Below are 13,666 nucleotides of genomic sequence, written 5' to 3' on the forward strand. Positions count from 1 at the left end.
TAGACAGAATCACTTGCTGAATTCGAAACCTAGACTACTCGTACTATTTTTACCATATCTTTCTATGGGCGAACTAGTAAGTGTAGTATACTAGTATGCGGTTCCAAATACAGCAACTAATGGGTTCTATGTGCTTTTGTTATGTGTCGCGCCATTCGCTTCCGGTTTAGACAGATGTGTAGCAATGTTGTGAAACTAAGACTAAAACTGTTTGTCGTAAACATTTTCGTAAACTGAAATAAAATAGAAATTTCAACATATATGAAAAACTAAAATGAATCAAAACTGACAACAGTAACTGAAAAACTAATGCTGAGTCCCAATTCGCATACTATCCGTCCTAAATAGTATGCGAAACTAGAATTAGTACGTCCCAAATCGTAGTATGTTAAAATGAGTATTCCCAAGATACCCGGATGGTCTACTATTTCCGGTTAGAATTCGAAGTGCAGATCAATGCACACTCTAACGGCTAATATTGCCCACAACCCATTGCGTGCGGGAGAGAGGAGCTTTGTGGTGATGGTGGTGATGATGTAAACATGACAGGACCCAGCAGCGGAGATGCGCCCTCAGTTTTTAAGTGTAAGAATTCAAATGTTTAACCCTAATTAAAGCTATATTTAACCACACTGACTTATTTGTTGTAATACTGTGGCTGTACAAATGTTAACTTTATCAGTCCAACTAAAAGACACATGGTTACTACACTTTTACTATAGTAAAAGCATGGTTCATTTTCATCGGGGTATTTTTGAGTATTATACATAATGATGAAATTAAGTTTAAAATATGTTAAACAATAGTTATACTATAAACTTTAAATATTTTAACTCAGAAAATAAGTAGCTTTTGTTACACACATTGCACACGATTGCACATGAACGTCAGAACCAGCCGCCTCACAAACGACCTGCGTTTGGTTAATCTGCGACGACGCCCTGCTTCACTCCTCAATTTGGTAGAACACATTGTAAATGTATTGTGGAAAAAACGATGAGGAAAAAAAGATAAAAAAGATGGGAATAGTAAATAAAATTATATTGGATATGAATGAATGAAATGTAAAATGTTTTGTTAACAGTCGCGGTGTGCGTAACTAGGCAACCACGTTCAAGTTCACGTTGCATGACGTCATCGAAGTATGTCCCAGAACGTGCATACTCTTTTGCTACACACTCAAAAGTATGTACTTTTTCCTCACAAAAAAAGTACATACTTTTAGGTCGTAGTATAAGTAGGCGAATTGGGACTCAGCATAAGTGAAATAAAATAATAATTAGCAAAAATAAATAATCGTTTTCGTAATTAATAAGCTCTCATCCTGTAGTGGAAAATCAAGTTTTTCCATTAGACTGCGCTACTTTATTTTTCAATGTAAAAACGAGCTAGATGTGGACATGTGACCGTTGCGCTCGCGTCTTTTGCAGCCTTATTTTAAGAAGCCGAAATGGCCAAATAAGTATTTCCACCATGTCTAGGCCGTATGCAAATACAGCTTTACCTTAATTCCAGGTAAGATAACCATCTCATGTGAAACTTAATAATAAACCAGATCCCACACATATTACACAGGATACCACACTGAGCAGAAAACGGAAAAAACAAATAGCATGTCTAACCCACAATGACATACATTTGTCAGAGTAAAAGTAAACTAAATGTCTGGTCTGAATAGAACACATGAATATATATGAGTTTGAATAGAACTCTGAATGGAATAGTCTATTGAATAGTCTGAATACATGCATATGACTATATGATATTAAAATATACAATAGACAAAAAGCATAAATGGATCATTACGAGAATAATATTTGAAAGGATTAATCATTTAAATAACCAATACAAAAGAATAATAATACGCATATTTTTTTTCTTTTTCTTATACTCCACGTTTAACAAGACTTCATCTTTAATATGAATGAGTATGAATGAATAATTTTTACTTTTATACTTTTTGCCATTAGATGTGCGCACTTTGTGTTGAATCTTCATTGGATTTTCAAATCTTAAAAATTTATCAAAAGTTAATACAATCATTTTCTGAAATAACTCCAACTGCTGATTTGAAGAATTCAAAGAGTAGTGAGTTGATCTCCCGTTCCTTCTCACAACCTGCTTCATCACATAAGGTTACAAGTTTTCACTCAATAAGTGTTGATCCAGTCAATTCCCAATGGACAAATTCAAGTCCTGCCCTAAAATTTTTCTTGTTCAAAAAGCCGTTTCACTCAGATATACAGTATATAATAGGGAAGAAAAGACTATCGCAACTTTCATTTCATGCCGACTTTAAGTGTACTGTACTGAATGAACTACTGTACCTAAAGTCCCCCTCATTTTATCCCTTAAAACTCACCTTTGCTCACCAAAATTACATATTTAAATTTAAATTCTTCATGCCTTAAAATATCTCACCCTTGCCTCATTTAGTATTCGCGGTTCTATGAATATGCAAATGAGCCCCGCCTCCACTCACTCACACCAGCTCAGAGATCCACTTGTTGACAATCACACATTGACCTGGGGTGCGTTTCCCGAAAGCATCGTTGGCCAACTATGGTCGCAAGTTCATCGCAATATCCATTGAACTCTATTGGTAACGAGGGAACTTGCGACCATAGTTGGCTAACAATGCTTTCGGGAAACGCACCCCTGATTGGTTACAAGGTAGTTTGTGACGTCAGAAACACCAGCGATTTCAAAGGGTGTCTTTGGTTCACTGCAGTTTTTATGGAGCTTAAAATATGACAATATGATTTGAATTTGAATTGTGTAAATTTCAATTATTTACAAGTGAAATCTTACAAAATTGAATTTTAGGTGGTAGTTTAAATAGTTCTGAATTTGATTTTTTTAAACGAATATTGAACATTTGAAATGTAACAAATTGAAATGTTTTTATGGCTGAATTTTATAAACATGTATTTTCAAACAGCTAGTTTTTTGTTCTGAATTCGTATACTGCAAATATTCAGTTTAAAAAATACAGATTCAAGTTTTCAAGATGAAGAAATTCGGAACTTCAAATTCAGTTTTCTAAAATTCAATCTCAAAAATTCAAGTTCAAAAATTCAGATCTTACAGAAAGTAGGTCACAGGGAAGAGTAAAGGATCTCGGATAAGTGGAACAGAGCATTTTGGCTGCACTGCAGTAGTTTTCTGCCGCAAACGCGGTGGTGGTTCAAGAGAATCCGTGTATCTTTCGTTCAGTCGTTTTTTTATTTAATATTAAGAGTAGAAAAATGAGAAAACAGCTTGAGTATTAGATTTCTAATATTCTAGTAATAATAGTCCGCTGCAGCAGTTGCACAGAGCTTACAGAACACGTGTAATACACGTATAGGCTAAATCAGCGTATTCACAGCAAGGGAAATGTTTGGAATAACAAGTAGGACTGTGTGCGGCACAGCTTGCCCTTTATATTGTACGCAGACCAATTAAATTAGGCAGAATAACTTTTTATATGTTTGGTTGACTGTGTTTCATTTTGATAATGAGCAGTCTGCGATATGAAGCAACGCCAGAACTGATAGGCTACTATGTTGTGTGAGAGCGCGATGCGGGAGCGCCATCACTTGGATTTGTTCCACTGGGAAATAATTAATACTCTGTTATTTATAGTCATACAGATAATATGACATCATCCGAAACAGTAAAATGTATATTTTTATTTGTGTACATTCAAAATGACTACAAAATATCATGTCATTGAAAAATAAATAAAACAACATGATGCGCTGCTTTAGCGCGTCTCGGTCTCTTTAGATCTTTCTGGCGCTCACCAAAAATGAACCAAAATACAGAGAATAGCCTTCTTGGCGCGCCTACTTTTGAAAGTCAACATTTAGATTATTTAACGTTAAATGCATTATCTGAGTCACTTTGGAATAAATCACAGCGTGTTTCATGATAAAACGTGACTTAGCCTATAGGCTACAGTCCAGAAAATAGGCTATAGGTTATAGCAAATTCAGGCCAACTGCTGGTCTACACAGAGAAAAAGCCCTTTCTAGGCTCTTCTGTTGTACCGAGCCATTCGTTAGTCTAGCTGTTTGATGAGGAAATTAAATGTAGCCTATAGTTGCAATACACGCGTTTTGTAAGCTCCGTGCAACTGCTGCAGCGGACTATTATTACTAAAATATTAGAAATCTAATACTCAAGCTGTTTTCTCATTTTTCTACTCTTAATATTACATAAAAAAAACGACTGAACTAAAGATACACGGATTCTCTTGAACCACCACCGCGTTTGCGGCAGAAAACTACTGCAGTGCAGGCAAAATGCTCTGTTCGACTTATCCGAGATCCTTTACTCTTCCCTGTGGATGACCTGTGACCTACTTTCTGTAAGATCTGAATTTTTGAACTTGAATTTTTGAGATTGAATTTTAGAAAACTGAATTTGCAGTTCCGAATTTCTTCATCTTGAAAACTTGAATCTGTATTTTTTTTAAACTGAATATTTGCAGTATACGAATTCAGAACAAAAAACTAGCTGTTTGAAAATACATGTCTATAAAATTCAGCCATAAAAACATTTCAATTTGTTAAATTTCAAATGTTCAATATTCGTTTAAAAAAAATCAAATTCAGAACTATTTAAACTACCACCTAAAATTCAATTTTGTTAGATTTCACTTGTAAATAATTCAAATTTACACAATTCAAATTCAAATCATATTGTAGCATATTTTAAGCTCCATAAGTTTTAAGGAGAAAATACTCAGCAATGGTGTCGACTGAGGAATTTGCACATGGTTTGTCTTAAAGCACATTAAAAACACCACATAGACATATAAACATCATTAAAAACTTTGAAGACTTTAAAGGTATACAACAAACAAAGATCATATTCAAAAATCAAGTAACGTAGCTGATTTTTACCTGTTAGGCTCCATCTTTTCCTGTTTGCAGTCTGATTCTATATTAGGATCCTCTCTAACTGCTGTCTTCTGCTCCATCTGGCTGCTCATCTTCATAGGCAACTGAATCAAGTCACTGTCCACCTGGAGCTTCTCAGCACAATTCACGGATGCATCTTCTTCTCTGTGTTTTTTCTTGGGCAGCATTGGCTGGACCTTCGACTCTTTGCTCAAACATAGATCTGGTGAAGGCTCTACATATGCACTCGGTGGATCGACATGTATCTTGGAGTCAACAACAGGCTCCTTATCTTCCAGCTTTGTTGAGTGTCCATCCACAGTTGGTGGAGTTGGAAGGTCACGGTTCTGGATGTGACTATCTCTAGTCCCAACAGTTAACTTGTCCTCCATAATGGGGTTTTCCAGGACCTCCAGGCCCTGAAGTACGCTGAGAAGGGGTGAATCACACACGTGGTCTTGTGAAGGTTTCATGCTTTGACTCCGATTGAGGTCGGACTTGTCCTTGGACTTGCTCTTCTTCAAGCTTTTGTCCTTCTTCGGGTGACGTGGCATGGTGCCCATGTGCGTGTACATTTCACTGGAGCTGGCATAGCTCTGGCTCCGTGGACTCATGCCCATATCGTCAGCGGCCAGCTCTTTGACCGATCCTTCGTCCTTCTGGGCATCTGATTTACGCCGGAGGTTGGTGAGGCTACCAAACCACTTGAAGCCTGAGAAGGGAGAAAACATGTTGTGCGTGCTGTAACTCTGCAGTTTTCGAAATGTCTCGAATGGTTAAAAAGTAAAAGGTTTATAGGACTGTGCACCCTGTAGGGTCCCTGCCATTCCTAAAGTTCTTTCAATGTGAGAAAGAAACATGTAGCCTCTTAAGTAAACATACAAGACCTGACCTTGTCTGTGGGAAAAAAATGTCATTGGTCCCTTTAGTCTCTAAGACTAAAGAGACTCAGATTCTCATAAGTGAAGCCAGAATATTTCTTTCTGATGAAAATCATGTCATGGTTGCAGAACAGTGATAATGATGAACGGGGGAGGAAATTAAGATACTGTACAAACAGGAAGGCGAGTCTTAAAATAAAGCTTTATCGTAATTTGTTTCTAGCATGATCTTCAGTGTCAGGGCCTGCCCTTAAATTTCTCTCTGTCACTGATGGAATGTCGACTCATTTATCTTAATAATTATAGCTCTCGGGGGAGCGTCAGAGTTCAGCCCTGTTCTGGTTTTGTTTCTTGTCAAGTGGTCTGGTCCAGACTGAGTATATTCATCATCAGACAGACTGAAATCAATAACACATGAGACTATTAAAAGTGATGTAGTTCTTAATGTATTTCTGGGTATTGTACTTGAAGCTATGCAAAAGTATAACTGATATTAAGGAAGAAACCTGTTACTTTTTACATTCACAATAATCATAGGTCCTGTTTATTTAAAATGAATGAGGAGTTAAATCTTATTTACACTTACATTTAGGGTTAAACAACTAAAGTGAAATGAAAAGCAACTATTAAAGAAGAAAATATCAGTGTGAAATATAATAATAATAATAATAATTGGACCCTTTTCACATTTCTGGGCTTCTCAGAAGTCGAAGTCATCATAGTTGGGTAAACTTCTATAGCGGTGAACAGGGGATGACAGCAAATATAATTTTTGTATTCCCATTTGCTCTAAAAGCAAAAGAAAAACAAATATGTTATAGAGATTACGTGACTTTCCAAAAGAAAAACTCGACCAAAAAGTTGGTCAGAAGAGAGAAAGATATCAAATTTGCCATCTCTCCCTCAGCCGTTGTGTTAAAAACACCCTTGTAGCAGCGTTAATTTGTTTTTTCCCCTACTGATAAGGAAATAGCCTATAACACAATATATTGAGTTATAAATGTGTATTAAATTTTGTAAAAATGAAAATATTTTAAACTATACTAGCTATGCAATGCTGATAACAGTCTGTGAAAGGGTCCATAGCACAGATTCCTAAAACACAAAATTCTGTGTTTTCTTGCTTAATATTTAAACATTAAAGAATAAATATTTAAATATCTACTTTACTGTTTATTCATGTGTGCATAACTTGAAATGTAAACATATACACATTTTCACATATAAAGAGGAGACATAAAACCACACTGGACTATATAGTCAGCCTATGAAATAAAAATAGATTTGAATTGAAAGGTTACCTTATTTTCTCAGGAAAAGGGTATTTTTCATAAAGTTCAAGTCGGGACAAGTTGCATTTTATGAGTTTTATTTGTTGTAATTTTATATTACAACAATAATTTATCAAAATAAAGTTTTAATATTTTTGGATGTTTGCTATATTTATTAATTTTTCAATTTAATGTTCAAAAGTTTAATGGACATTCCATTTTGACAAATTTTAGTAAGGCAAAATGGTAAAAATGTTTTCAATTATCTATATTTTTACTGGCAATAGACGGGTGTGTGCATATGAACGTGTATTTAAATATTTTTAAAATAGATTTTAGGTTTTAAACTTTAAACTAAAAACCTTCTGCTTCTGTTGTTCCTGAATGATAACCACACTGTAAAAGAAAAGTTGCTGCCTTAAAATTATAAGTACAATCAACTTGGATGTTTAAGTCATTTCAACTTAAAGGGCACCTATTATGCAAAATTCACTTTTACATGGTGTTTGAACATAAATGTGTGTTGGCAGTGCCAACAAGCCATTCTCAGATTCAGGGCAATGTGAAGTCACTTTGCACAGGCCCCGCCCACGACTGTTGATTGACCCGCCATTGCTTCGACGCCGGAGCAGCTGTAGACAAAAATGTTTCTTAAGCGTTTGAGGTGTGTTGTTGTTGGATGTAAGAATGAACATAGCAGTCTTCATTTACTCCGGTTGTTACTCGAGGATGGATCAGTACCAACTGTTCGTGATCAAGCTTACAGTCTCCAGAGCGACAGGCCTAACGTGACTGATCACGGAAGAAATGAAAGTCAGAGCGCGCACTTTATGACAGCTCATCGAGTGCTTTTACGGATATAAAGTTTACCAGTTTATTAGGCACCCACTGAAAAGGTGTGTATATATTTGTTTACTGTTAGTTGTAACGAGTGTTTTGTGTACTTCGCTGTGTATGTTGATGATAATTAAAGGGAGAGAGAGAGAGAGTTTATGGATAAGACTTTAATGTGCACTATGTTTCTGGAGTAAAACTAACGCTTCATCTTTTGTGTGATGTACAATAAACTTCATTGTACTCCTCAGTATATTTTGGTCATCATTCAGACAGGGTTTGCTACAGCAGGCTTGTATTAATAGTGGATAAAAGCAGATGACAAATTAGTTATATCCGTAATTAAACTAAACAATACCTGTTCTATCTCCATACAGCAAATAATCTCTGGCTCCGTGGGCATTATTGTCCGACTCCAGGTCGAAATGAACAGGTTACTGAGAGTTTCTGTTTTGATATTATCAGATGAGATTGTCCTGGCTGTGAGCACGAGCTCATGATGCTCCGCCCCCTGGGCCGGCAGCAGCAGCTCATTTGCATTTAAAGGGATACACACTAAAACGGTGCGTTTTTCTGAGCCCCCAAAAATGACAATTTACATTTACATTTAGTCATTTAGCAGACGCTTTTGTCCAAAGCGACTTACAAACATGCTGTAAAATATTATCTGTTGGGTATTTTGAGCTAAAACTTCACATACTCTGGGGACATCAGAGACTTATTTTACATCTTGTGAAAAGGGGCATAATAGGTGCCCTTTAAATGACATTAAACTGACTTTAAGTTAGTTGAATCTTGTATAACTTTGTGACGAACTGGAAGTTGTCACCAAAAATGGTTGTGATGTCCACAGGGGGGCGATGTTGTCATAGAGAGTTGCGCATAGACAGTATATAAACTGGACACAGTGACCCCATTGGATTCAACGGAGGAAAGTGAAGTCAATTAGAAGCTCTCACTTCCTGATGGCTGAGCGTACTGCGCAGACTCAAACTGAGCTTGACAACGTAGATGTGACGTGGGCAACCCGTCTGTCTTCTAGTAGCAGTGCCAAGAGAAATCTGAATCATTCCCTTCCGAAACTTGCAGAGACGGAGAGTGTGAGTAGGAGGTGTCCATGAGCTAGGAGCAGGAGCAACTTTTGCTAAGTATTCTGATTAATTATTTTGTCATTTTGCCTCCACGTCCCCCCAATTGCCTGTGAGCTTCTCCTCCTGTCCATACGGTAATCTCTCTACTGTGCGACAGAGAGTCGCGTGGTTATGACGCAATCGTTAGCCTATTTTTACAAAAACTGCTTCTACGGGGCCATAACGTAAGCTACAAGGTAATGGAGCCTTTTATACATTTTCGTGTTTCTTTAGAAATAAATAATGGACAAATGGAGTCTTTAAACGCCTCAGATGTAAAGTTATTCGCTGTCAAAGTGACGCCAAAATGAATGGGAGTCAATGGGATGCTAACAGCAGGTGATGGTCTGCTAGCCAATGGCGGCGCCCGGGGAAGCTTCAACATAATATGAAACGCTGCCCCCCTGGAGTTGCGACTATAAAAGCAATGAAACAAAATGGAAAGGGGGTAACTAGAGAGAGGATGTACTACCGCCACACCACCCTGAACACGCTAATTTCAAGTCAAGTCAAGTCAAGTCAAGTTTATTTATATAGCGCTTTTCACAATACAGATTGTATCAAAGCAGCTTCACAGTATTAAATTAAAATAATACATCAATGCTTGTTTCTAGTGGAAAATGTCCATGTTTGGTAATGCTGATCAATAGTATTGTTGATTGATTAATTAAATTAAATATCCCAAATATCCCCAACTGAGCAAGCCAAAGGCAACAGTGGCAAGGAACCGAAAAACTCCATCAGGTGACCTAATGGAGAAAAAAAAAAGAAAAAAAAATTTCGTCTGATCTCGGAAGTTAGAGATGGGAAATATGGACTAACACTGGAGGTTTAACACAGTGATTGAGCCCTGACTCATATCAGTTCGCTACGGATCAACGCTGGCAGCGAGACGAGAGATGGCAACCAAACGGCTGGTTTGAATTTCCCGGTTTACCATTAACGTTATACTGAACGCTGGTACAGACGGAACGTCAAACAAGTAGCCTATTTCCCCCGTTGCTGTGGAGCGTGTTGAGTTCGGATATGTATTTTGGATATTGAATCTGGCTGAATTATGATTGGCTTGGAATTCTAGTAACCTGTGAATAACTTTTGTAGCTTACTGTACTTGAGCGTTTGAACTGAGTCACTAAATCGTCAAACAGTGATAAAGATCCTGAGCGTTTGAACTTTTGAACGAAACATTAAGTGTTTGAACTGAGTTATTGAATTATTGAACAGTGACTACGTTTACAAGCTGTCAATATTCGGGTTATGGTCGGGTTAAGGTCACTATTTGGGTTCCTGAAACATTCGGAATAACCCGTTTACATGCGTGAGCAGAGAGAGTTACTCCTGTATACATGGAATTTGTAATCAATTGGCAATATCCCGATGTAAACGGCGATGCACGGTTAGCGTCTGGACGTACGGACAACCTTAAGACGCAATATGCGTCATTTCCGATTCTTCTTCCTGTATCCAAAGACAACAACAACAGCAGCAGCACGCGGATAATGAATAGTTCGGGGCAGATAGCGATCGCCTTTGTTTGCGCTTTCCTCCTCGCTCCAAAAGTGTGGTGCTGTGCTGCGTCTCGCCATGTTTACCTCTACTTCTTGTTTACTTCCGGTATACTGCACGCGGGTTTTTGTATGCGCCGTCTCTACTCAAAAGACCAAGATTCCTTGCGAATAGAACATGCGCAGAACACAAATCAATGTTCCTTTTGATGGGGATATGCCGATACGCGTTTACATGACTAAATATTCGGGTTATAAAAGGGGTACCCCAGGGATCATATCCGGGTTTTTAAAAACCGGGATATGAGCATATCCGGGTTTTTGCCGGTGTTTACATGGCCGTGCGCGACCGGGTTATTGCTAATATTCCGGTTTTGAACGGGTTATTGGTTGCATGTAAACGTAGTCAGTGATAAAGATCCTGAGCGTTTGAACTGTTGAACGAATCATTAAGTGTTTCAACTGAGTCATTGAATCATTGAACAGTGATAAAGATCCTGAGCGTTTGAACTTTTGAACGAATCATTAAGTGTTTGAACTGAGTCATTGAATTATTGAACAGTGATAAAGATCCTGAGCGTTTGAACTGTTGAACGAATCATTAAGGGTTTTGAATTGAGTCACTGAATCATTGAACAGTGAGAAAGAACCTTAGTGTTTGAAATGTTTACACTGATTCAGCGAATGTTTGAACTGTGTAAATTGAATCAATGCGTGTTTGAACCGCTGTTATAAAACTAGGATTGCATAATACTGTTGAGTTTGCAACAAGTGTGTTATACCAGTCGTATTGTTTAGTTTACAGTTTTACAGTTAGTCTCTAGAGAGGTACCTCTAGAAAAAGTGTTAAAGTATTTTGGGTTAAACTATTTGAACTGACGTCACAAGGAATTTGTTGAATATATATATACAGTACCAGTCAAAAGTTTGGAAACACTACTAGTTTTAATGCTTTTGAAAGAAGTCTCTTATGCTCATCAAGCCTGCAGTTAAAAAAAAACAAAAAAAAAAAAAACAATAATATTATGAAATATTATTACAATTTAAAATAATAGTTCTCTTTTTTAATATACTTTAAAATGTAATTTATTTTTGTGATGCAAAGCTGAATTTTCATCAGCAAGTACTCCAGTCTTTGGTGTCTTATGATCCTTCAGAAATCATTCTAATATGCTGATTTATGATCAATGTTGGAAACAGTTGTGCTGCTTAATATTTTTTTATAACCTGAGATACTTTTTTCAGGATTATTTGATGAATAAAAAGTTAAAAAGAACTGTATTTATTTAGAATAGAAATCTTTTGTAACAATATACACTACCGTTCAAAAGTTTGGGAACAATAACTTTTTTTTTTAAAGAAATTAGTACTTTAATTCAACAAGAATGCGTTAAATTGATAAAAGGTGATGGTAACGATTTATATTGTTAGAAATGTTTTTATTTTGAATAAATGCTGTTTTTATGAATAAATGCTGTTAACGTTTTACTCATCAATGAATCCTGAAAAAAGTATTCCAAAAAAATATATTAAACAGCACAACTGTTTCCATCATTGATAATAACTGAGTATCAAATTATCATATTAGAATGATTTCTGAAGGATCATAAGACACCAAAGACTGGAGTACTTGCTGATGAAATTCAGCTTTGCATCACAAAAATAAATTACATTTTAAAGTATATTAAAAAAGAGAACCATTATTTTAAATTGTAATAATATTTCATAATATTACTGTTTTGTTTTTTTTGTTTTTTTTTTTAACTGCAGGCTTGATGAGCATAAGAGACTTCTTTCAAAAGCCTTAAAAATAGTAATGTTTCCAAACTTTTGACTGGTACTGTATATATATATATATATATGGTTGTTTGAATTGTTGTTGTTTTTTCTTTGTGTGTGTTAAGGCAGGAGAGTGAAATGAATACAAAACATCCATGCAATGCATTGGTTTATTGTTATCTGTTAGATTATTGCCTTTTGTTCAACTGGGTTCATCTGTTAAAAAGTAACAAGCTGAATCCTCTATAGGACTGACTTTAAGATTTAAAAATGTTAAAAAGTTGAGAATTGCTTAACTTATTTTGATGAGTTAAAAATGTGACTTATATGTTGTTTGTGGGTTTTTTTGTTTTTCATGACTGTGCTTTTACACGTTTTGCTCACAATCTTACACAATACATCTCTCAGTTGCAGTTTATCAATTTATCCTACTTTGTCCTTATTTGACCTTATAACACTCAAACTAATCTGATATAAAAGACTTTTAAATTTCATTATGAGTTTGTTTTCTCTTGGTCGATGTTCAATTTGGCTCATATTGATCTAGTCTAAAGTACATTCATTTGCTTGGTGCAGCTGAATCCCCAAATGTCATTACGGTATTCCCATATCCCATCACTGTCTTCAGAATGGTGTGAATCTGGCTTTGGCTTTACCTCAAGGCATGCGAGCAAAACAACAAAAAGCCTCTTAAAAACGTATCCATGTCTATGCACTAGTGCCTTCAAATACACTAACCTTCATAAGAGCGGAACATTATACCCTTTAAGGCCATTATAAAAATCAATCATGTCAACAGTCCTGCTCCTTTAGAACTCGCTGATAGATTCGACAAGGACAGTGAGCTGTTATTTAAGGCATTTTGAACTTTAATAGACTTGCTTAACCGACCAGAGACTTTAACCACAAGAACAAGCCTCATGGCATCAAGAGATGTCAATCTGAATGATTACATCATACTATGGCAAGAATTCAAATGTACTCACTCAGTTTGCGTTTGATCATGGTCTCTGACTCCTGTGTTTTCCCGGGATGGGGAGCCACGGGTCCTCACTTCTGGCTCTTGTAGGTGTGTTGTGTGTTTGTGTGTGTGTGTGTGTGTGTGCAGATAGAAGCGTGCACTTCCTGCTGATGCTCTGTAAGAAGCAGCTGCGAAAGAAAGACTTCCCGTGGTTGCTGGGCGGATCTGTAATACCACATTTACTCAACAGCACTCGATGTTGACATGCAAGAGCTTCTTCGGTCACTCTGTCAAAGGTGACATGACTGAATAAAATCACGTTTAACAAAATGTGCATGTTGTACTATACTAATACCATACCTTTTTATAAAGAACCATTTTGTTTTTGTGCATGGCTTACCTACCACTTCATCGTA

The 13,666-nt window shown here is 36.5% G+C and overlaps 1 protein-coding gene across 2 annotated transcripts in view; it reads right to left on the minus strand.

The window, feature by feature from the left end:
* Positions 1-13,433, minus strand: part of sh2d3ca (SH2 domain containing 3Ca) — a 63,295-nt gene extending 49,862 nt beyond the window's left edge. For both annotated transcript variants that reach the window (XM_084103769.1, XM_084103770.1), the window contains exons 1-2: positions 13,276-13,433; positions 4,893-5,601 (exon numbers count right to left, since the gene is read on the minus strand). In XM_084103769.1, the coding sequence (XP_083959895.1) occupies positions 4,893-5,601; positions 13,276-13,294 (728 nt within the window). In that variant the 5' untranslated portion in view covers positions 13,295-13,433. The remainder of the gene's footprint in view (positions 1-4,892; positions 5,602-13,275) is intronic.
* Positions 13,434-13,666: the final 233 nt, after the last annotated feature.

Source organism: Abramis brama, assembly GCF_963993115.1.
Source record: "Abramis brama genome assembly, chromosome: 25".
In the NCBI taxonomy this organism is placed as follows: Eukaryota; Metazoa; Chordata; class Actinopteri; order Cypriniformes; family Leuciscidae; genus Abramis; species Abramis brama.